At 40.4% G+C, this 24,590-nt stretch overlaps 2 protein-coding genes across 7 annotated transcripts in view; one reads left to right on the top strand and one right to left on the bottom strand.

The window, feature by feature from the left end:
* The window catches only part of gtf3c2 (general transcription factor IIIC, polypeptide 2, beta), a 37,862-nt gene extending 29,097 nt beyond the window's left edge, over positions 1 to 8,765 (top strand). For 5 of the 6 annotated variants that reach the window (XM_061900803.1, XM_061900804.1, XM_061900802.1 and 2 more), the window contains 2 exons: positions 5,759 to 5,857; positions 8,099 to 8,765. In XM_061900803.1, the coding sequence (XP_061756787.1) occupies positions 5,759 to 5,857; positions 8,099 to 8,344 (345 nt within the window). In that variant the 3' untranslated portion in view covers positions 8,345 to 8,765. Of the gene's footprint in view, positions 1 to 5,758; positions 5,858 to 6,020; positions 6,179 to 8,098 lie in introns of those variants that run through there. The other variant, XM_061900806.1, reaches the window with a different exon arrangement.
* Positions 8,766 to 10,023: 1,258 nt separating this feature from the next.
* Positions 10,024 to 24,558, bottom strand: slc30a2 (solute carrier family 30 member 2). The gene is made up of 8 exons (XM_061900808.1): positions 24,399 to 24,558; positions 20,909 to 21,120; positions 20,683 to 20,829; positions 19,131 to 19,284; positions 17,640 to 17,859; positions 15,615 to 15,720; positions 15,393 to 15,527; positions 10,024 to 11,672 (listed from the first exon to the last, which is right to left on the bottom strand). Exons 1-8 carry the CDS (start codon positions 24,479 to 24,481, stop codon positions 11,527 to 11,529), a joined length of 1,203 nt encoding a protein of 400 aa, XP_061756792.1. The 5' UTR covers positions 24,482 to 24,558; the 3' UTR covers positions 10,024 to 11,526.
* Between the last annotated feature and the right edge of the window lie 32 nt (positions 24,559 to 24,590).

Raw genomic sequence — 24,590 nt, forward strand, 5'->3', positions numbered from 1 at the left:
ATCGACTCCAAAACGGGTCTGAGGCGACAAACGTAATAATAAACGTGTTCAATATATACGACCAAAACTCTTCATGTCTGTTAGGAATGCCAACACCACACAGAGTCATCGCTGAATTAATCGTGACATGGTACTTGAAGTATAGCCACACAATAAGCAAACTGACTGAGCGAGAACCAGGAAAGCCAGTGTTAACAATCTGTCAACAAATTACATAAACTGCTTTGACACAATTAACCATTAAAGCAACAGGCCCACTTGAAGCTCGCTCAGCACATTATAAAGTGTTTACGCTGTCTCCACAATTGTTTCTAGTCTTTTTTTTTTTAAGTTTGGTATTTTTCTGTCAATAATAGTCCCAAGACCATTACCGTTCCCTCCTTTCCTATGTCCTCTTTCATGTTGCCTGTCTTTGTGTTTTCCGGTTGTTGCTCGGTTGTTGCTATGTGTGTGGTGTGCTGCTAAGACATGATCGGAGGTCACCATACACATAAATAGAATAATAAAATAGAATAGAAAGTACTTTATTGTTCCCTGGGGGAAATTCAGCACCACAATTTGCTCACAATAAACAATAATAATAAATAATAATATATGACATATATTATATATATAATATATGAATAATATAAATATATTTTACATATATTCTACATTTAAGTGCAGTCAAGAAGGAACATATGCATTATACAGTCTGATGGCTATCGGTATGAAGGACCTCCTGTGTCGTTCCATGTTACATTTTGGGAGTCTGAGCCTTCCACTGAACGTGCTCATTCTCTCTGCAAGGTCCGAGTGTAGTGGGTGGGAGGTGTTGTCCATAATGGCTAGGAGTTTTGCTAAACTTCTCCTCTCTGACACCACCACCAGAGAGTCCAGCTCCACTCCCACCACGTTACTGGCCTTCTCTACCAACTTGTCCAGATCAAAACTGCTCAATGCCTGATTTTTGTGTGTGACGTCTCTAACAAATAAAAAAGGCTTAAGATTCAGAAAATATTTGTGTGCACCAGCCTTTAGTTAGTGTTTACACATCTCATTAAAATTTGAGATAATTTCAACCGCCCGAATGCAGCTGAGTTAGGCTCTAGTGAAAGGGACAAGCGGTAGAAAATGGATGGGTGGCGATTAGACTACATAAGGATGTTACATTTTAGGGACACCTTATTTGTTATATACAATGACTTGTGAATGTCTTCAAATCCTGCTAGAGAAGCCCAGGGGTAGTAGTGCCAGAAAACTCTTTAGCGCACAGGTATCAAACTCAAGGCCCGGAGGCCAAATCTGGCACGCCACATTTTTTTATGTGCCTTGTGAAAGCCTGGAAATATTATGAGTTAAAGGCCTACTGAAATGAGATTTTCTTATTTAAACGGGGATAGCAGGTCCATTTTTGTGTCGTACTTGATCATTTCGCGATATTGCCATATTTTTGCTGAAAGGATTTAGTAGAGAACATCGACGATAACGTTCGCAACTTTTGGTCGCTAATAAAAAAGCCTTGCCTTTACCGGAAGTAGCAGACAATGTGGGCGTGACGTCACCGGTATGAGGGCTCCTCACATCCTCACAATGTTTATAATGTGAGCCACCAGCAGCAAGAGCTATTCGGACCGAGAAAGCGACAATTTCCCAATTAATTTGAGCGAGGATGAAAGATTTGTGGATGAGGAAAGTTAGTGAAGCACAAAAAAAAAAAAAAAGCGACTGCTCCAGGACCGTTTCAGATGTATTTAGACACATTTACTAGGATAATTCTGGAAGATCCCTTATCTGCTTATTGTTTTAATAGTGTTTTAGTGAGATTGTAAAGCCATACCTGAAAGTCGGATGGCTGCGGTGAACGCCTGTGTCTCTCAGAGAAGCCAATGCAGGAGCCAAGATCACAGGTGCCTTTTTGAGCTGCAGGAGGAAGTCGCATAATCCGCTGAAGTTTCCGGTAAGAGCTGACTTAATATCACAATTTTTTCATCCAAAAACTTGCTGGTTGACGTAGAGAAAGATGTTCGCTTAACCGCTCTGTGTTAAAGCTTCACAACAAACAAAGAAACACAGGCTGTGTTTCGGTGCTAAAGGCAGCTGCAATCAACCGCTTTCCACCAACAGCATTATTCTTTATAGTCTCCATTATTGAACAAATTGCAAAAGATTCAGCAACACAGATGTCCAAATTACTGTGTAATTATGCGATGATAAGAGACGACTTTTAGCCGTGTGTGGTGCTGGGCTAATATGTCCCCTCCAACCAATAACGTCACAAACACGCGTCATCATTCCGCAACGTTTTCAACAAGAAACTCAGCGGGAAATTTAAAATTGTAATTTAGTAAACTAAACCGTCCGTATTGGAATGTGTTGCAATGTTAATATTTCATCATTGATATATAAACTATCAGACTGTGTGGTCGGTAGAGGTGGGTTTCAATAGGCCTTTAATAAAATGCTTTATAATTTCTTACTAAATATAACTGTTCTTTCCTTTTTGACATTAAAAATCATATACTGCATGAAATTGCGTCTTTTATCAAATTATCAAACAAATTGTCGACTTGATTTATAAAAAAAATTGTATATGCTGTACAAATACCCACTGCTTTTACTGTAAAATTCTGGTGACTGAGAAATACCAGTTTAAACTTTTTTTTGCAGCTTATGTAAAAAAAAAATATATTGTTAATGTATTATATATAAACATGTCCAGCACCCCCCGCAGTCCCAAAAGGGACAATCGGTAAAAAATGGATTGATGGATGTATATACACATATTACTCATTGTTAAAATCGGCCCTCTAATGGAAACCATGTCTGCGATGTGGCCCTTAATGAAAACGACTATGACACTCCTGCTTTAGCGAATTAGTGCCAAACACTTTCCAGGCCACTCTTAGGACACTGATGTTTTTAGTTTTCTATGTAGACTGTAGGGTCCAAGAAAAAATCTTATTAAACTGTTGACAATTCCAAGGTGTAGTTCTGTGAGATACCAATCCTATTTGTGAAAAGAGTGGTATTTGTGTTTTATTGAATATGTATAAGCACTTTTTAAAGTATTTTTTGCTGCTCTTATTAGATGCCTTTTACTGAATATGCACAAGCACTTTTTTAATATTAGGAGATATATCCCCTTTTATACTGTATTTTAGTTGTATGTACTGTTTGTGATTGTATGTTAATTTGGATGTTGGAGTCTGCAGTACAGTTTGATTGACTATATACATTACTGGGTGACATTGGCAAAAATACTTAAACAGTGGAACCTTAATATACAAACGTAATTGGTTTTTGATCAGGGTTCAAAAATGGAAACAAATTATATGTTAAAGCCAATTTCTCTATTAGAATGTAAATATTATTAATGGGTTCCAGCCCCAACAAAAGTCCACATTGTAGTGAAAGTTTGTACACTTTAAACATAATATGAAGCACTATACAGTATTGTACAAACGCCGTCTCCATATGAGTTGGAAAATTGTGTTAGATGTAAATATAAACGGAATAATATAATTTGCAAATCATTTTCAACCCATATTCAGTTGAATATGCTACAAAGACAACATATTTGATGTTCAAACTGATAAACTTTTTTTTTTGTGCAAATAATCATTAACTTTAGAATTTGATGCCAGCAACACGTGACAAAGAAGTTGGGAAAGGTGGCAATAAATACTGATAAAGTTGAGAAATGCTCATCAAACACTTATTTGGAACATCCCACGGGTGTGCAGGCTAATTGGGAACAGGTGGGTGCCATGATTGAGTATAAAAGCAGCTTCCATGAAATGCTAAGTAATTCACAAACAAGGATGGGGCGAGGGTCACCACTTTGTAAGAAAATTGTCGAACAGTTTTAGAACAACATTTCTCAACGAGCTATTGCAAGGAATTTAGGGATTTTACCAGCTTCGGTCCGTAAAATCATCAAAAGGTCCAGAGAATCTGGAGAAATCACTGCACGTAAGTGATGATATTACAGACCTTTGTCCCCTCAGGCGGTACTGCATCAAAAACCGAGATCAGTGTATAAAGGATATCACCACAGGGGCTCAGGAACACTTCATAAAACCACTGTCAGTAACTAGAGTTGGTTGCTACATCCGTACGTGCAAGTTAAAACTCTGCTATGCAAAGCAAAACCCATTTATCAACAAAACCAAGGAACGCCGCTGGCTTCGCTGGGCCCGAGCTCATCTGAGATGGACTGATGCAAAATGGAAAAGTGTTCTGTGGTCTGACGAATCCACATTTCAAATTATATTTGGAAACTGTGGACGTGGTGTCCTCCGGAACAAAGAGGAAAATAACCATCCAGATTGTTATAGGCGCAAAGTTCAAAAGCCAGCATCTGTCATGGTATGGGGGTGTATTAGTGCCCAAGGCCCGTAACTTACACATCTGTGAAGGCACCATTAATGCTGAATGGTCCATACAGGTTTTGAAGCAACATATGTTGTCATCCAAGCAATGTTATTTCAGAAAGACAATGCCAAGCCACGTGTTACAACAGCGTGGCTTCGAGGTAAAAGAGTGCGGGTACTTTCCTGGCCCACCTGCAGTTCCATCGAAAATGTGTGGCGCATTATATGCGTAAAATACGACAGCGGAGACCCCGGACTGTGGAACGACTAAAGCTCTACATAAAACAAGAATGAGAAAGAATTCCACTTTCAAAGCTTCAACAATTAGTTTCGTCAGTTCCCAAACGTTTATTGAGTGTTGTTAAAAGAAAAGTGATGTAACACAGTGGTGGACATGCCTTCTCCCAACTACTTTGACACATGTTGCAGCCATGAAATTCTAAGTTAATTATTATTTGCAAAAAATATAAAGTTTATGAGTTTGAACATCAAATATCTTGTCTTTGTAGTGCATTAAACTGAATATGGGTTGAAAAGGATTTGCAAATCATTGTATTCCGTTTATATTTACATCTAACACAATTTCCCAACTCATATGGAAACTGGGTTTGTATATCAAACATAACACGGTGGTGATAAATCAACTTTTTATTTAATAACAAAGCCAAAACAACTTATTTACATCTGTCCTGCTGACACACACACACACACACACACACACACACGCTCGCATAAGCCCAATGGTGCACTCTCACATTGAAATCACAAAACTCCTTAACTTTAACAGCCAGTTATCCTGAATGTTTCAAACCACACATTGCTTCTTTCTTTGCTTTCTTTGGACTCTTTGAGCTAGAAAAAATTGAAAATACTGTGTAAAGGCTGTAAAACACTAACATGCACACAAAGCAGCACTGAGGACCATAGCTAAAGACGTCACTGCTTTGTGACAGAAGGAGCATCTGAAGTCCATAAAGCACACGATGGGTGAAACATTTGTAAACTGAGACAAGGTTCATACACCAAAGCATATTTTATTCTGTCTGTTGCTTTTAAATTGAAAAATGTGTACAATTATTGGGTAGTAAATCAAGGTTCCACTGTAGAGTATGCATTAAAAAATTAAGAAAATAAATATATATTTTATATGTATAATGTAAAAACTATTTTAATCAATATTGTCTTCTTATTATTTATATTAAATAATTCAATTTGGATTATTTTTTTATTTGAATATTTATTTATTATACATTTAGTTGATCAATTTAATACAACATGTTGTGTCTATATTACTATTATATATAATTTTATATCCAGACTTTCATGATCTGCAGCTGGTCTTGAACATGTGACCCGAGTCCTTCTTGTCTTGACCTTTTCGTTTTCCTTTGGTGTGGTTGCAGAGCTTTGGGAGGAAGGGATGTCTGTGGAAGAAAATGCAGAAAACTGAGTTCAAGAGCAAGATTGACATGGACCGCTTGCCTTTGTCTGCGCTGCACAAGGTACCAACACACACGGTGGTAGGATTCACAAGGAAGGAGGAGTGATAATGCTGAGGGGTGTGATGGACCAAAAGCCTACTCCTCCTGGCATGAGGGAGGGGGCGGGGGCCATAAAGAGGTGGGAATGTAATGATGTGTAAAATGAGAAAAATGTCGCCCTCAGTGGAAGAAGCCAGCCAGATGGAGAGCGACCATGGAGGGAAGCTTTGATGTGTTTAATTTCTGAAGGGGCACAAAACACTGTAGGCTTTTTTGTCTGAGGTAGTAGGAGGATAATACACAGGATTTATTTTACCCAATAAAGACAATCAGTGAGTGTTATTGAGGGCATTGAATAAACACATTCATTCGTAGTTTACTGTCACAACAGTCGAAATGTACTATGAGAAAACTTGGGGGGAGGGTTGTGTACACGTCCAGGTGCTTCTAATAATAACAATAATAATACATTTTATTTATAAGGCGCCTTTCTGGGCACTCAAGGACACCGTACAAAATCAAAACAATAAAATCAAATTGGAAAACAACCCAACAATAATAACAACGACAAAGATATAGAGAAGAAAATATGATTACAATGAATAAGAAGTCAGGAATAGGTGTGTTTTGAGTCTTGACTTGAAGAGGGATATTGAGTCTATGTTACGAATGTCCGGTGGTAGAGAGTTCCAAAGATGTGGGGCAGAGCGGCTGAAAGCTCGGGCACCCATGGTGGACAGTTTAAATAAAGGGACAGTGAGATGGATGGATGAAGAGGATCTTAGGGAACGTGAGGGCGTGGCGACATGGATCAGGTCAGAGAGAAATGTTGGAGAGAGGTTATGGATGGCTTTGAAAGTGAGGAGAATTATTTTAAAGTGTATACGATGTTTGATGGGTAGCCAGTGGAGTTGCTGCAGAACAGGGGTGATGTGCTGGATTGAAAGGGTTCTGGTGATTATCCGAGCTGCAGAGTTCTAGAGAAGCTGAAGTTTGTGAAGTGACTTGTGAGGGTCACCAGACAGGAGGGAGTTGCAGTAGTCCAGGCGAGAGGTGACCAGGCTATGGACTAATATGGCAGCAGTATGTGGGGTAAAGGATGGGCGAAGTCGATTAATGTTCCATAGATGAAAGTATCTGTTCATAACTTTTATGGACAGAATTTCTAGGCGCAGTCAAGGCGTTGAGGGGTTCCGGTTTGGTGGCAGCGGGATTAGGTCTCTGCTTTTTGCAGATGATGTAGTTCTGATGGCTTCATCTGGCCGGGATCTTCAGCTCTCACTGGATCGGTTCGCAGCCGAGTGTAAAGCGACCGGAATGAGAATCAGCCCCTCCAAGTCCGAGTCCATGGTTCTCACCCGGAAAAGGGTGGAATGCCATCTCTGGGTTGGGGAGGAGACCCTGCCCCTAGTGGAGGAGCTCAGGTACCTAGGAGTCTTGTTCACGAGTGATGGAAGAGTGGATTGTGAGATCGACAGGCGGATCGGTGCGGCGTCTTCAGTAATGCGGACGTTGTACCGATCCGTTGTGGTGAAGAAGGAGCTGAGCCGGAAGGCAAAGCTCTCAATTTACCAGTCGATCTACGTTCCCATCCTCACCTATGGTTATGAGCTTTGGGTCATGACCGAAAGGATAAGATCACGGGTACAAGCGGCCGAAATGAGTTTCCTCCGCTGGGTGGCTGGGCTCTCCCTTAGAGATAGGGTGAGAAGCTCTGCCATCCGGGAGGAGCTCAAAGTAAAGCCGCTGCTCCTCCACATCGAGAGGAGCCAGATGAGGTGGTTCGGGCATCTGGTCGGGATGCCACCCGAACGCCTCCCTTGAGGCACGTCCAACCGATAGGAGTCCACGGAGAAGACCCAGGACACGTTGGGAAGACTATGTCTCCCGGCTGGCCTAGGAACGCCTCGGGATCCCCCGCGAAGAGCTAGACGAAGTGGCTGAGGAGAGGGAAGTCTGGCCTTCCCTGCTTAGGCTGCTGCCCCCGCGACCCGACCTCAGATAAGCGGAAGAAGATGGATGGATGGATGGATGGATGAAAGTAACCAGACTGGGTAACGCTGTTTATGTGAGCTTGAAAGGAGAGTGTGCTGTCTTCTCTTCAGGTTACCAGGGAAACAGCTATGTTAAAATTAGTTGTTTTCGCAGATTTTCTGTGCCTCTTTACCGTCACCTTTTGCGTTCTATTTAAAATAAGAAAAAAACACCAGTTGTCCTCCAAGCCAAACGCAAGTGACGACACCCCACCCCCCTCGCCCTCAGGTGCGTCTGAACCCCAACATGAGCTCTCACACGTGGCTGGCGTCGGCGGGCCAGGCCGGCCTAGTCCGACTAAACTGTGTTAGGAGCCTCAACAACTCATATGTTCACACCACCATCAGCAAGTGCCAGGCCGAGTTTGACGCTGCACACCCGTCGACGAGCGTGGAGGAGGAGCAGAAACGGGCGGAGGACGCTCCTCTATGCGTGGAGGAGGAGCAGAAACGGGCGGAGGACGCTCCTCTATGACCTCCGCTGTTGGCATAGCCATGCTAACTGGAGAAAGACTTTGATTGCAATCAACTAAAGAGGAGACATTTGTTTTTATAATCTGCATATGTTTTTAAAACAAAGTCAGAATTCTTCTAATCGAGTCAGGCCGCAGCTGCAGAAATACTTGAACTTTTTTTTAAACCTTCTTTTAGCAGCAGTCTTTGATTGCACATGTACAGATCAAGCCTAGTGTGTTTATAGCCATTATTAAACGTTTGCAAACATGATCAGGGAACAGGAATACATTACGTTATTCTCTCATGTATATGGCATGTGTCTTGTCACCAGGATGTTTCTTTTTCTTCAGCCAAGCACTTCAATAAGACTGATTTTGTAAAATAGAAATATTTGGTTTTGTAATCCAGGTGATGAATTAATAAAGATTACTTATTTCAAAGGGGATTTGTATGTGTCAATCGTTTTCCAACTTTGTCAGGAGTTAAAGAAGACAACACAAAAAGTCCTATTCAGAAGTAAAAATGAGAACATGGTAAACACAGGAAGTGAACAAACTTAGTAATCGCTGATGCTGACAAGGAGTAGCATTACATGATCTAATTGGCCAAGGTGCATGTCATTTTAATGGACACTGGCAGAGACAAAAAGTGAGCAAAAACATGAAAACCAAAACATAATCATAAATAAATATTCTGTGGCTGCTTTTTTTTTCTTTTTTTAAAATAATCAATCCAACAAAATAATACACAATAATACCATAATAATAATTCCAAAACCAAACAACTAATCAACAGAGCATTAGAGAGGACACACAAACATGACACAAAACAATCCAAAAGTAGTCAAGAAAAAAAAAAGAATAATGTCAACAACAGTATCAATATTAATACGAATTCCAACAAAGCAGTGATTAGAAATCTCTCATTTACACAGCAATTTATTTTAAAAAAAGTTGAAAAATAAAAAATGGTGTCACAATTTCTGCTTTTTGTGTTATTTTTATGTCACAAACAAGACGGAGCCACCTGTGAGGGCTTTTAGATGGTGGAGGGGCCCGCAACAGCACTTGCTGCCAGCTGACAAAAATTATAAATCAAGTTGAACCTCCAAAAATCTCCAGCAAAACTTGTCACTAGGTGCTTTTTTTTAGAAAAACAATCTAGATGGTTCTGATTACTCGCTAAGTTGGCAACACTGATCCTTCTTCATGTACTATGTGGATTTGGAATGACAAGCTACATTCTCACAGTCCCAAATCTATGTGGAAACATTACTAGTGTACTTCATTGTAACTGTTTGGACTTGAAATGGACTAAACCACTACTGCTAATGTGTTAAAATGTGACAAGCCAGCATCCAAAATCCGGCCCCCAGGAAGTCCCAAGTTCAAAAAAATAAAAATACTTACTTTTTATAATTGTTATTTTTTCAAATCTGTCCTATTTAATAAATTTTTTATCGCTTGTTACTCTCGGTGTCTCCTAGCCACTCAATCATATTGTTTCTTATCGATATTGTGACATCGGAATATATACATTTATATATATACAACCCGGCCCAATTTTTTTAACCCAATGCGGCCCCCAAGTCTAAAAGTTTGGGGACCCCTGCTCTAAATTGTTGAGAGCTTAATTTTCTGGCTGATAAGGAGCATCAAAACTTATTTGGATTGAGTAAAATAGTACAAAACCTCAGTGTAAAGTAGACTGATTAAGAGTCAGTCCGCCATCTTTTATTTGGAAGTTTACAAAAAGACAACGTTTTCATATTTTCACATGTACACGCACACACACACACACTGTATATAATATGCACACGAAAGACAACAACACAGAGCATTCTCAAACATGGAAAAGCATACACATCGGTCATCGTTACATTCAGAGTATTGACGGCATGGTTCCTCTTGGCACTTGAGCACGATAAAGACTCACAGCTTACGAGCATGCAAGCACTTGGACCAGAACCGGTCATAGTGAATGGATCGCAGGTGATCCTTAATCCTGCAACCGAGACAATGCTACACATGGTGTCGTATGGGGGGCCGTCTGTGTGTGCGAGGTTTTCCAAAACACTGGTGTGTCTGCATTGTCAGCAGAATTATGTCTCAGACGGCCCCTCATACTTTTACTTTCTGTTCCAGACACATGGATGGACTGGTGTTGAAATACTATACAGCAAACTTTTTTTCACTGAGGGCCACATTAAGTAAATTTGAAAGATGCTTGGGCCAATAAAAAAAAAAAGAGCTTTGGGACAAACATGGCACTTTGAGAATTGCCGCATTAAAAAAAAATGTATGTCATTAATATCATGTTATACAGTACATGATGGTCATGTGATTTACTTTGCCTCGACGCAGCATCCAGCACAAAAACGCACAAAGAACATGCTGTCGCACAACACAACACTGACACTGATAGTCCTCATTTGCACTTGTGGTAATCTCCCATTTTATGTCCACACACACAGGACTCTCTGCTTCATTCAGCATCATGAGAGATCTGTCGAATCTCATGGGATGTTGTACCTAATGAAGTGGCCAGTGTATGTGGTAATCATAACTTGGTGTCTTTGGTGATCATTTAAATGTGTTTCCTTAACGAGATGCAGCCCTTTTTAAATGAAAGTCGAATGTGTGTCAATGAGATAATGACCGTGATTTACCATGAATTGATTTACGTGGACCCCGACTTAAACAAGTTGAAAAAATTATTCGGGTGTTATCATTTAGCGGTCAATTGTACGGAATATGTACTGTACTGTGCAATCTACTAGTAAAAGTTTCAACCAATCAATCAAACCGGTTTTCAAGATGGCAGTGAGCGTCTCTGCGGTTCAGAGGACATTTAGGCAGTGAGTTCACCTTCCAATCAGTCTTATTGATCAGCTCATTAGGAGGATTTTGACACAGAGTATCTAATTGAACTTCTTAAGAAGCACCGCAATGAACCGCCGTTATGTGTCGGGTACATGACCTTCGCTAAGACCAAACGGGTCAAAGGGCGTGGCGATGTGTTTTTATTCAAATGTGGTATGATAAGGTTGGGTCAGGTGCGCCACTTCAAGGTGGACTGGAGCCTCCCGAATGACTTTGATGGTTCTTTTTTGGTTTTGAAGGGAATGTTGGTGGGCATTCGGGGCCGGGCGCCGCCTCCTCTCTTGCAGGTGTGTGTTGGGCGTGGGAATGCCGAGTCGTGTCAGTCACAAGGGTCCTGGCAAAGGTGGCAGTGCCTCATGTCTTCCGAGTAGTGCTCCACCTGGATGGTGACGCTCTGGAAGCCAAACTTGGTGTGGAGAAGCTCTGCGGCCTCTTGCAGGACAGACTCCGCATCGGCGCCCTCGTCTGGGAACAGTCAGTAATGTTGCCATTTCAATGTTTTAAAACAGGGGTGTCAAACTCATTTTAGCTCAGGGAACGCATGGAGGAAAATCTGTGCACACGCGGGCCGGACTATTAAATTCATAGCATTAAAACTAAAAAATAAAGACAACTTCAGATTGTTTTGTTTTGTCCTACTTTGTCCACAAATAGAAGAAACACATTCTAAAAATATTACACTAAAAATATAGAAAAAAATACCGGCAGCGGTAAAGTTTTAGATCCATGAAGGAAAGAAGAAAGTCAATGAATGTTTGTAAGTGAATAACTGTACATATGCATAAAAATGTGTTCTCTTTTGTATTATTTTTAAGTGAATTAAGTAACCTTTATGACAACCTTTTTCCAAAACACAATATAGAATGTAAGATATAACAGGCTAATGCATACATTTACCATTTGTTTTCAAAACGGCTACAAAAAAGTGGGACCCCAAAAATTTACTGTGGGACCGCATTTTATGACTTGATGGCCAGGGACCCCATTTTGAAAATTCCTAGTGCCAACACTGATGGAGTATTGGTGCGTGACAAACAGCATCAGGCGGCTGTGGCCTGCGGGCCGGTTCTAATACTAATCAAATATCATCCATAGATAATTAATTTGCGGGCCTTGACTTTGACACCCCTGTCTTTAAACAAACTTACATGTTTGTGTTTTTGCAACTTTAAATCTAATAATAAACAAATTGAACTACTCCAAACGTGTATAGGCCCAACTCAGGGGACATTTTTTTTTGTGCAAGATTCCTATGGCAAATATTTCTTAGATGAGTAACAGGACTAAAAGTAACCGCAGTGGGTTTTTAGCAATAAATTAGTAAATACCTAACATCCATCCATTTTCTACCGCTTGTCCCATTAGGGGTAGTGGGGGTGCTGGAGCCTATCTCAGCTGCTTTCGGGCGGAAGGCGGGATACACCCTGGACAAGTCACCACCACATCACAGGGCCAACACAGATAGACAGACAACCTTCACACTCACATTAACACACTAGGGCCAATTTAGTGTTGCCAATCTAAAGTTAAAGTACCAATGATTGTCACACACATACTACATGTGGCGAAATTATTTTCTGCATTTGACCCATCACTCTTAATCACCCCCTGGGAGGTGAGGGGAGCAGTGAGCAGCAGCGGTGGCTGCGCCTGGGAATAATTTTGGGTGATTTAACCCACAATACCGACCCTTGATGCTGAGTGCCAAGCAGGGAGGTAATCGGTCCCATTTTTATAGTCTTTGGTATGACTCGAATCTACCTAAATACCTAACATATAATACATAATACAATGTGGCTTTTATGCTAATAACTTTCTGGAAACTAAGCACATTACAGTGGTTAAACAAAAAATTTACATTTAAACCTCCAATTTAGTGTTAAATAGCCAAATATAGTGTAAAGTGTATAGTGTATACAGCAGGGATATTCAACTAAATTGTTTGGGAGGCCACATTTCCGGACAGCTAAGAACCGCAGGGTCCTGACTTCTGCCTTCACTATTATTGTTATTTTTTATATTCCCGAGAACCACCATCCTCTACAGAAGACATTTGATTTAGCTCTGTTTATTTTGTCAGATTTTACAGGAAGGAGCGCTATGCTGTTATCAAGGACCTTCTGTTAAAAAAAATGCCAGTCAAAGATCATCTATATGACAGCACTCTTTTGTTGTTTAAGAATCTGCTGCAAAAAAAAAAGCGAGTCTTTTTTTTAACTGAACTCGTGGGTTGCAAGTTAAATAGCCCGAATGACAAAAAAGAAGGACCGAAAATGGACCCCCGAGGAACACCATTAACCAAAGATGTTGAACACATGACTCATGACGGGCATCTGAAGTATACAAGCTAGACAGCATTACCTAACTGCCAAAAGGAGAGGACTTAAAGGGGTGCCTTGAGGAGCGCCTCAGTTATGTCAAGCACAAATTTGGGCCCCAATGTTCTGTTTGCTAGCAAGGTTAAAATTTCAATGCAATGTTTACAGTGGTCCAAGTTCTTCTATACGGCATGAGTAATGGGCTGAATGAAAACAAATAAAGTGGGAAGTTTTTTTTCTTTTTAAAGAAATAGACTTCAAATATATGAATTACGAGTAACACAAATCTGTGAAAATATAAAACATTTTCAAGGATTTATTAAATGATTATATTTTATTGTCGAATCTAATTTTAGGAAGCGAGACATATACAACAAATGTAATTTTCTTCATTGTTTGAAGTAGTTTAAATTAATATTTAAATTACATTTATTAAATATTGGGTCAGATAATCAGATCAATGTACAGAACACTCTGCCTAATTAAAACTAGTATGTTGAAGTAAATTTTATCGAGCATTAATGCATTTTATTTCCTGGGGACGTAAATGGCACAGATGCTATGGCACAGATGTCAAACTCAAGGCCTGCGGAGCGCCACATCTGGCCTGCCGCTTCATTTATTGTGGCACGCAAAAGCCAGGAAATGATATGCATCAACAAGGCATTTCATCCTTCTTAAATGATGTATTTCAATCTTGACAGAAAAAAAATGTACTGCACATAAACACAGTTTTTCACTCTCTGTTATTTGATACAACAAGCTATTGTCATTGAAACCATTTTCAAATTCAATTCTACACTTGCTAAACAGGCATGTCACTTTAATTCTGATTCCAAAGAGGATTTTTCATCCGTTTGAACAATGATAATAGGGAAATTGTGTTGATGCCAAATGGTAAATGGTACAGAACAGCAACAGGTATAGATTTTCCTTTGTCACACTGGAAAGCTAAGCTCTTAACAACAGAAAACTACTGTAATAACCGGATGCAATAATAAGGAGTCAATATTGGGATAGTGCAACACGGGAGGTGTGCAACTTGGGGGGTGTAATGTGTAACTAACTGTTATACCTGCGCACTGTTCACTCTAATCACTGTATTGTCGGATGAACTGTATATACAGGTATGTATGTATGTACAGTATGTATGTATGTATATATGTATGTAAAACGCTGTGGTTTGATGTCCATGACAAATGTCTCCTAGGAGACAATAAACCTAATTATTATTATTATTATTATTAATAACCAAATGATGGGGCAGTTGTGTAATTCTCAGTTTCTCCACGGTTTCGCTGGCTATTTTGTGAATTGTTGCGGCTGAAAATGATTGATTTACCAGCTGATTCCAAGCTGCTGTTTTGAGGCATGTTAAATAAAATAATGCACTTTGTGACTTCAATAATAAATATGGCAGTGCCATGTTGGCATTTTTTTCCCCATAACTGAGTTGATTTATTTTGGAAAATCTTGTTACATTGTTCAATGCATCCAGCGGGGCATCACACCAAAATGAGGCATAATAATGTGTTAATTCAATGACTGTATATATCGGTATCAGTTGATATCGGTATCGGTTTGTAAGAGTTGGACAATATCGGATATCGGCAAAAAAGCCATTATCGGACATCCCTTCTTTTAGACATTAAGGGAAAGTAAATTAAAAATGACTTTTATCATTAATTATGATCATGATTTCTGGTTATGTTAGGCCTGCAGAGACACATCACTGCTTTAATACCATAATCTATTTTACAGTAAGTTGAGGGCCAATAAAAAATTAGCTGTAGGTCAAAAATGGTACCCGGCCGCACTTTGAATATCCCTGCTGTTGTTTGTGCATGTCAACATGTGTGATATTTACCAACAGCGAGGTGAACGGAGACCAGGGTCTGGCCCAGCGTCAGAGCCCAAAGGTGCAGCGAGTGTGCCGACCTGACAGCCTTCACGGACATCAGAAGCTCCTTCACCGAGTTGAACTCGATTCCTTTCGGCGAACCTGCAGGCGAACGAGTGACAACATTTCATATGCATTTATGTTTTCTATTCCGGCAAGCTTCAGTGTGTGCGTTTCCAAGATGGCGACCTTCCATGAGTATCCGGAAGACGTCTCTGAGGATGGTGACGGTGGTGCAAAGGACAAAGATGGAGAAGAGGAAGGTGCAGATGGGATCGGCCACCTTGTACTCAGGCTGCGAGGGAGGGAAGACACGAGTGAGTGCACACACATCAACATGGCGGCTTTCCAGCTTCTTCTTTTTTTTCATATTCCAGGTGACACTCAAGCACTCTGAGCTGGAAAAGCCGTCATAAAAACAGCCATGAAGATCACTGGCTGCTCTCTTCCCTCCCTAGATGAACTGTACAGTGCCAGGTGCCTCAAAAAGGCCCAAAACATCATAAAAGACCCATCTCACCCTTGACATAAACTTTTTGAACTGAAGCCCTCAGGCAGGAGATACAGGACAATAAAATGCCGGACAAACCGTTTAAAAAACACTTTTTACCCGAGAGCAATAGTGTTGCTGAACACAAGATAACAATAATGACTGTGCATGTGAGCTGTATGCTTGGTATTTTTATGTCTTTTTTATGTATTTTTATCTATTTATCTATGTTCTTATGTTTTTATGTAGGATTTTGCACTAGATTAGTTTGCATACAATTTCGTTGTACAATGTACAATGACAATAAAGATATGTTCTATTCTATTCTAAGCTGCTTCCATCATAAACAGCTTTTTAGTTAAACGTTTTTTTTAAATCATGTTAGCACTACAAACTTATCCAAAAATACAGGATAATGAAGAGGCCGTTGAGATTTTACACAGGCGGCTACTTTTATGAATTTGTGGGAAGTTAATCGGGCAGAAAAGTGGCTAACAAATCTAAAATTAATATTTACTCACTCTAATAATTCTTTACACAACACCGTTAAAAAATTACCAGCAGTATTTTTCACAGACAAATGCTGTAATCAAAATGTTCTGCAACAAATTATAACCTTATGTTTCTCAGCAATTAACTGCTATTTCACAGTAAAATACTATAAATGTTACTGAGAAAGTAAAATATTAGCCAGCAATTTGCTGTGAATTTATAATGACGACTTTATAATGTCCCATTTCAAAACTCATTTATATACTCCTGTTTTTAAATATATCTGCCATGTCCCCCACTCTTGCATGGCGAGGTTACCAGGTGGCCACAGATCATTTCTGGAAGAGGTTCCAGTCTGGAAGAATCGCTAGCTGTCCCAAGTCGTGACCTGAGGTAAACTATGCACTCTTCTACGCATCAGTTGTTGTCGTCTCTGCGTTGTCGACTTGTCCACATGGCAGAAGAGTCCCCTATGACCCTCTGCTGTCTTTCCGATAGACGTGGACTCCCACATTATCATGAATGTCATAATTCAATAACTGGAGCCACTTGGCATCCATTGCAGCGGAGAAGGGTCCCCACATCTGCAGCCTCTTTTTAAACTTTTGTCTTTTTCCCAACTGAGGCTTTTTGAGTTTTCCCTCAACCGGATGTAGTTCTGATCAGGGGATGTTGTTGTTTGTGGAGCCCTTTGACGCGCTTGTAAATAAGAGATTTACAGATAAATTGGGATTGATGTGATTGATGAAATTTTTCTTACAGTGTACAAGGCACTACATCCATCCATTTTCTACCGCTTGTCCCTTCTGGGGTCGCGGGGGGTCGCTGGAGCCTATCTCAGCTGGATTCAGGCGGAAGGCAGGGTACACCCTGGAAAAGTCGCCACCTCATCACAGGGCCAACACAGATAGACAGACAACATTCACCGTCACATTCACACACTAGGGCCAATTTAGTGTTGCCAATCAACCTATCCCCAGGTGCATGTCTTTGGAGGTGGAAGGAAGCCGGAGTACCCAGAAGGAACCCACGCAGTCACGGGGAGAACATGCAAACTCCATACAGAAAGATCCCCAGCCCGGGATTGAACTCGTATTGTGAGGCAAATGCACTAACCCCAGATTCCACCGTGCTGCCCTTGTTATGTTATTTAATCAATAATAATCATAGTTAGATACCAATAAATGGCTCCCCCTGTGTACAATCATGGTAGTGTTCAATGAGCGTCTGACCCGAAAGTAGATGATGATTGCTGCCACCGTGACGCCGATGCTCTGCAGTAGGTCGCCGACTACGTGGATGAAAGCGGCCCGCACGCTGGTGTTGCCGTGGGCGCTCAGGAGCGAGTGAGCATGGCCGTGAGCGACGGGACTCTGAGTGTCCTCGTCGATGTGAGTATAGCCGCGGCCGTGAGCGTGGAAGGTGGTGGAATGGTGCAGGATGTACGCCATGCTGTGAAGTCATCAGAATGCAAGCTTTATTGGTTTAAAAATCTGAACCATATTTCCGGTTGTTTCATTACAGCATGTCCGAAAAGGAGTAGGAAGAAGCTGAGCTTATTTAATCCTACCCCTTTTCATACATAGCAATTAGATATGTCCGATAATATCGGACAGGCGATATTACCGGCAGATAAATGCTTTAAAATGTAATATAGGAAATTATCGTTATCGGGTTCAATGACTTTTTAAAACGCCGCTTTGCGGAGTGTTCCACGGACGTAGAGAAAAGTACAGAGCAATTGCGTCTCCCAGTCATACTTGCCAACCCTCCCGATTTTCCCAGGACTCCCAAATTTAAGGGGCCCCTCCGGAAAATCTCCCGGGGCAAGCATTCTCCCGAATTTCTCCCAATTTCCAACCAGACTAACAATATTGGAGGCGTGCCTTAAAGGCACTGCCTTTGCATGCCGGCCCAATCACATGATATTTACGGCTTTTGACACACACACAAGTAAATCTCAGCATACTTGGTAAACAGCCACACAGGTCACACTGAGGGTGGCTGTATAAACAACTTTGACACTGTTACAAATATGCGCCACACTGTGAACCCACACCAAACAAGCATGACAAACACATTTCGGAAGAACATCCGCACCGTAACACAACATAAACACAACAGAACAAATACCCAGAAACCCTTGCAGCACTAACTCTTCCGGGACGCTGCAATATACACCCCCGCTACACTCTACCCCCTGCCCCCAACTCAACCCCGCCCACCTAAACCTCCTCATGCTCTCTCAGAGAGAGCATTTCCCAAATTCCAAGCTGCTGTTTTGAGGCGTGTTAAAAAAATAATGCACTGTGTGACTTCAATAATAAATATGGCAGTGCCATGTTGGCATTTTTTTCCATAACTTGAGTGGATTTATTTTGGAAAACCCTGTTACATTGTTTAATGCATCCAGCGGGGCATCACAAATTAGGCATAATGATGTGTTAATTGCACGACTGTATATATCGGTATCGGTTGATATCGGAATCGGTAATTAATAGTTGCAAAATATCAGAATATTGGATGTTGCCAAAAAAAGCCATTATCGGACATCTCTAATAGCAATTATATCCTATTTCCTTGTCCTCTGTAACATAACAGTGAACAAATAAATAATAAACAAATAATATGCCATAGTAAGTAAACAAATATAAAAAACATAAATAATCTTTGTTTCAATAAAAATAAAAAATACAAATAAAAGTTTCGCTTCTTCTACTCACATGATGTTGACGATGACAGCGAAGGCTGACGTGACCAGCATCACGTGACCTTCGATCTCATAGTCACCGCGCACGATCCTCTCGATTGCCAAGTAGACCAGAACCCCTGTCACCATCCAGATGGACATGACGGACAAGAAGGCCCCCAGGATCTCTGCGGAGAGAACGCAACCTGAGAATGTTCTCACACCCTCGCTGGACACTTCATTAGGTATACTATGACGCCCAATTAATTCATACAAATAACATTTCAAAACACGTCCTCTCCGCTCGCTTGACCAACAAGCCTGTTCCACTCCAACCCTACAACCCTGTATTTTACTTCTTTAATCTTCAATTTGCTTCCTTCAAATCAGGCCTGGGCAATAATTTTGACTCGAGGGCCAAATTTAGAGAAAAAAATGTGTCTGGGGGCCGGTATATCTATTTTTAGGGACACTAATACAAAACCTCACAAGAATGTCTGATTGAATGCTAAAAACAATATGACAGACCGCCTTAAAAAACGTGATGGAATTTTAAATTTTTCTATGAAAGATAAAACACTGAATATTGACAACATATGAACGACACACCCCCATTCGATCGACATATTTTACAATTAAGTGAAACGCAACAAAAATGCAACAAACTGTGAAATATGAATGCGAAGGGTACAAAATAAAACCACCTAAAATATATATATATATATATTTATATTCTATAGTATATTCTAGTCTATATATTACTAAGCTTTAGAACAGGGGTAGGAAACCTATGGCTCTAGAGCCAGATGTGGCTCTTTTGATGACTCCATCTGGCTCCCAGATAAATCTTAGCTGACATTGCTTAACGCAATAAGTAGTGAATAATTCCGCTGGTAATCACAGTGTTAAAAATAACGTTCAAAATATAAAACATTCTCATGCATTTTAATCCATCCATCAAGAAATAACAATGTTATTAAAAAGAATTAGAGACTTATTATACTCTAAAAATGTTGGTCTTACTTAAAAAAGGCACGTATTTAGTTGTATTCAGTGTTAAACAATATTATATGGCTCTCATGGAAATACATTTTAAAGTATTTGGCTTTCATGGCTCTCTCAACCAAAAAGGTTCCCGACCCCTGCTTTAGAACTTTGTTGTGAAAATCTCTTTCCGCGTCTGTGGAAACGCTTCCCGGCCACACTGCTTGGTGCCTCGTCTGAGCAGCTGACGTAGATGACCATAGTAACTAAATAAACGACCATAGCAATGAATTAGATAACCATAATAACTAAATAGATAACCATAGTAACTGGTATATCATCCATAAGTGCTGATTCCAAAGCTTTAAAATACTTAGTATAGTTGAAGACTTACAGTCATTAGAAACCATGACTGCACATCATATTGGCCGCTACACTTCCCATCTTAAAGATCTAAAAGAATTATTTGTGAATGTCCAGCGGGTCAGATTGAAAAGTTCAAAGGGCCGCATGTGGCCCCCGGGCCTTAATTTTCCCAGGCCTGCTCCAAATGGATGTCAATCCGCAGGTGTACCTAATGAAGTGTCTCCTGAGGGTCTCACCTGATCTGTGCCAGCCAAAGCTCATGGTCTTGGTGGGGGGTCTGGAGGAGATCCAGAGGGAGAAGATGCTGACCATCATGCTGCCAAAGTCGGTCAGCAGGTGAGCGGCGTCTGTCATGATGGCCAGACTGTGGGCCAGGTAACCTCCTGCGAGGGAAACACAGGTGCAATTAAGGTCTTCGTCTTCTGCAGCGCCTGCATGACGTCGGGTGCTTGCAGACTTTACCTATGACCTCTCCGATCATAAAGACCAGGCAGACGGCAGAGGCGATGTAAAGTTTCTTTTTCGCCAGCAGCTTGTCCACGCCGTCTTCGCACGCCGAGGCCTTGGGGCGGTGGCAGTGGACGCCCACGGGATGCTTGAGCTCCATGGCGGTCGATATGCCGCCATTCTTAAAGGGGAAGTCTGGGAACTGCTCACTAGGGTCTGGAAAGGAACTGATGGTGTACAAGGGTGAGTAAAGTATACGACGAGACCTCTGATTTGGAAGCCATTTTCCCCATACAAAAATAACCTGTTCCATGGTCAAACTGTGGCCATCATGGTAATGATTATAGACACTTAACCAAAAACAAGTGAAGCAGTTCACTTTGCTAAGTGAGGACATGGGCCACATGATCAGACAGTATGTTGCTATAACATGCTTGTCCTGGGCATGACGTTAAAGTGAGTGGAGGCTCCTCTATGGCAGTGGTTCTCAAATGGGGGTACACGTACCCCTGGGGGTACTTGAAGGTATGCCAAGGGGTACGTGAGATTTTTTTTAAATATTCTAAAAATAGCAACAATTCAAAAATCCTTTATAAATATATTTATTGAATAATACTTCAACAAAATATTAATGTAAATTCATGAACTGTGAAAAAAAATGCAACAATGCAATATTCAGTGTTGACAAGCTAGATTTTTTGTGGACATGTACTATAAATATTGATGTTAAAGATTTATTTCTTTGTGAAGAAATGATTAGAATTAAGTTCATGAATCCAAAAGAATCTCTATTACAATCCCCAAGGAGGGCACTTTAAGTTGATGATTACTTCTATGTGTAGAAATCTTTATTCATAAATGAATCACTTGTTTATTTTTCAAAAAGTTTTTAGTTATTTTTATATATATTTTTTCCAAATAGTTCAAGAAAGACCACTACAAATGACCAATATTTTTGCACTGTTATACAATTGAATAAATCAGAAACTGATGACATAGTGCTGTATTTTACTTCTTTTTCTCTTTTTTTCCAACCAAAAATGCTTTGCTCTGATTAGGGGGTATTTGAATTAAAAACATGTTCACAGGGGGTACATCACTGAAAAAAGGTTGAGAACCACTGCTCTATGGGGTCTTGGGGTACTAGGAGGTTAACCCCTTTACTACTGTTACCCCAGGTGGCCCTTGGCAAAGGCCTATAGTACCTGACTGCCCCCTAGCCAGGGATACGGTGAACATCTCAACGGCGTAGCAGGTGGAAGACGGTATAAGAGCTACCACAACGGCTCCGATGGCAGGAGAAGGCTGCAGCAGAAAAGGGTCCCCTGACATATTGGAGTCTGTGCACTAGTCTCCCCACATAAAACAAAGTCACGCACAGGCATCCTCCATAAAGGGATACATCCCTAATGTTTATGTTGTCTGTGGCTACACTGACTGAAAGCTACCCTTGGAGTGTCTCACACACACACATATGTTGTGGGGGTCTTTCTGCAATGATGTGCCTAATGAGGTGGAAGAAACCTAATCTAGACTCACTTGAGATAGCCAGACACACATTCACATGTATTTTATCACACAAATGCACACACACACACACACAGACGGATGATGTCCACTGAAGAAAATCAGTGGAGTGGAAAAAGAGATTTTGTTCAATGACGCCGCTGGGACCTGTCTCGCTCACACGGACACGCACACACACGCACACGCACACGCACACACACCCTTATAAATACTCTTATACCAACTCCGATAATGTAAACAACATCTATATTTGTTTTTACAAAGGCAAAACAACAGAGTTTATGTGTACAAGAGCACCAGACAGCACCGTTCTTAATATTTTGGGAAGGAGCATGAAGCAGTATACAATTAATTGTTAGAATTCCTCGCTCACAGTGTCAAAAGTGAACCTTTTTATATTATGCTGTTTTTTTAAGTGTTTCGAAATAAACAGTGTACCTATTGAAGTGTCCATTTTTTTGTTCTCTGGTTCCAGTTGGTTGCCAGGTTGGGCTCTTGCCCACTTTTTACTAACCGAAGGGTCTCAACCCCAAATCATTTCTGTCAGTGTGAACATGACACCATTTATTTGTCATACGCAAAATAATAGAACTAATATAATTGTATCATTCATTTTATGATAATATTTAGGTTAAATAATAATACATTTCTGTATTTTTGTGTGTGTATTTAACTGCAAAGGTGTCACTTTGTTGTAGATTATCCAACCAACACTATATAATAAAAAATGGCAACAACAAACGTTCTTTTAAAGAAGTATTTCCATGTATAAAGGAAACAAAAAAATCAAAAATTAAAAAAGCAACATGCACTTCCAGAATTGAAGGTGGACAATAAACACGTGCACGCGCCGTGAACGTCACAAATGGTGCATGAAATCCCAAATATATGCACTACTCTAACGCGCACACGCACGTCTGCACATGCACGCACACATTGTCCAAGCTTTTTTTTTTCCCATGCATGTTTTTAAATTGACACAATATATAATTATTTTCCATATAAAACATTAGGATTAGTCTTGATTGATTGATTGATTGATACTTTTATTAGTAGATTGCACAGTACAGTACATATTCCGTACAATTGACCACTAAATGGTAACACCCGAATAAGTTTTTCAACTTGTTTAAGTCGGGGTCCACGTTAATAAATTCATGCGCAGTGAAATATAATAAGACATTTTCCGCAGAAAAGAGAAGGGCTCTGCAACATTTTCCCCCTCACATTAAATTCATGTTTTAATTTACATGTTCACGGATGGATGGATAGACGTTTAAAAAAATCCATAATGACTTTAGCAACTAAAAAGACTTAAATATTTATGTTAGCTTTTTTAGGCCACAATTCATGCCTTAAAATGTGGTACAAAACGATCTATAATGCTGACATATGTTTTTATTCTCATCACAAGCATAGTGACAATAAAAGGCGTTCTATTCTATTTATTTAACAATATTTATGTTTGTGCGTGCATTTGCGCACAACTGTACAGCAGTGGTATAATATTTTGGTTGGAAAACATATACAAGATAAGCTGCTTTAATTATATTTAAGGACAATATGGCATTTTTATAATTACATAACTCTATAATTATAATGCTAATGATAAGTGTGAATTAAAAGAAATTGAGTTGATTAGTTGATTATATATTTACTATAATGTACAATACAATTTTTTTTATATATATTGCATCATACTTTGTGTGCTTTATGTTTTTGAAACAATCTATATGCATGTATAGATTGCGTGCAACGACACGCACACGCACGGAGACAGCTTTGCTCAGTCAAGTGTCCACGAGGACGCGCGCGCCATTTGTCACGCAGTCGGTCCACAAGCGAGCCATGCGTGGAAATGAATTTGCTCATTGGCCTAAAACACTCCTGCACGATGGAGATCACTTGCGTGCGTGTGTGTGTGTGTGTGTGTGTGTGTGTGTACGCGAGCGCACACGTGCGCGCACCTTTCTCCCACCTGTGCACGCGCTCACAATAGGTCTTGTGGTTCTTGTCGTGGATCAGCTGAGACTTCTCAGAACTTGCAGCTTTTACGTCCATGAGGAGAAGGATTGAGGTGCTGAAGGAGGCCCCGACGCAGAAGGAGGAATGGAGAAGAAAAGTCCAGTCAGGTTTGGTGTCGGTGAAAAAAGTGCAAGCGAGGGAAAAA

This window comes from Nerophis ophidion, linkage group LG05, assembly GCF_033978795.1.
Source record: "Nerophis ophidion isolate RoL-2023_Sa linkage group LG05, RoL_Noph_v1.0, whole genome shotgun sequence".
In the NCBI taxonomy this organism is placed as follows: Eukaryota; Metazoa; Chordata; class Actinopteri; order Syngnathiformes; family Syngnathidae; genus Nerophis; species Nerophis ophidion.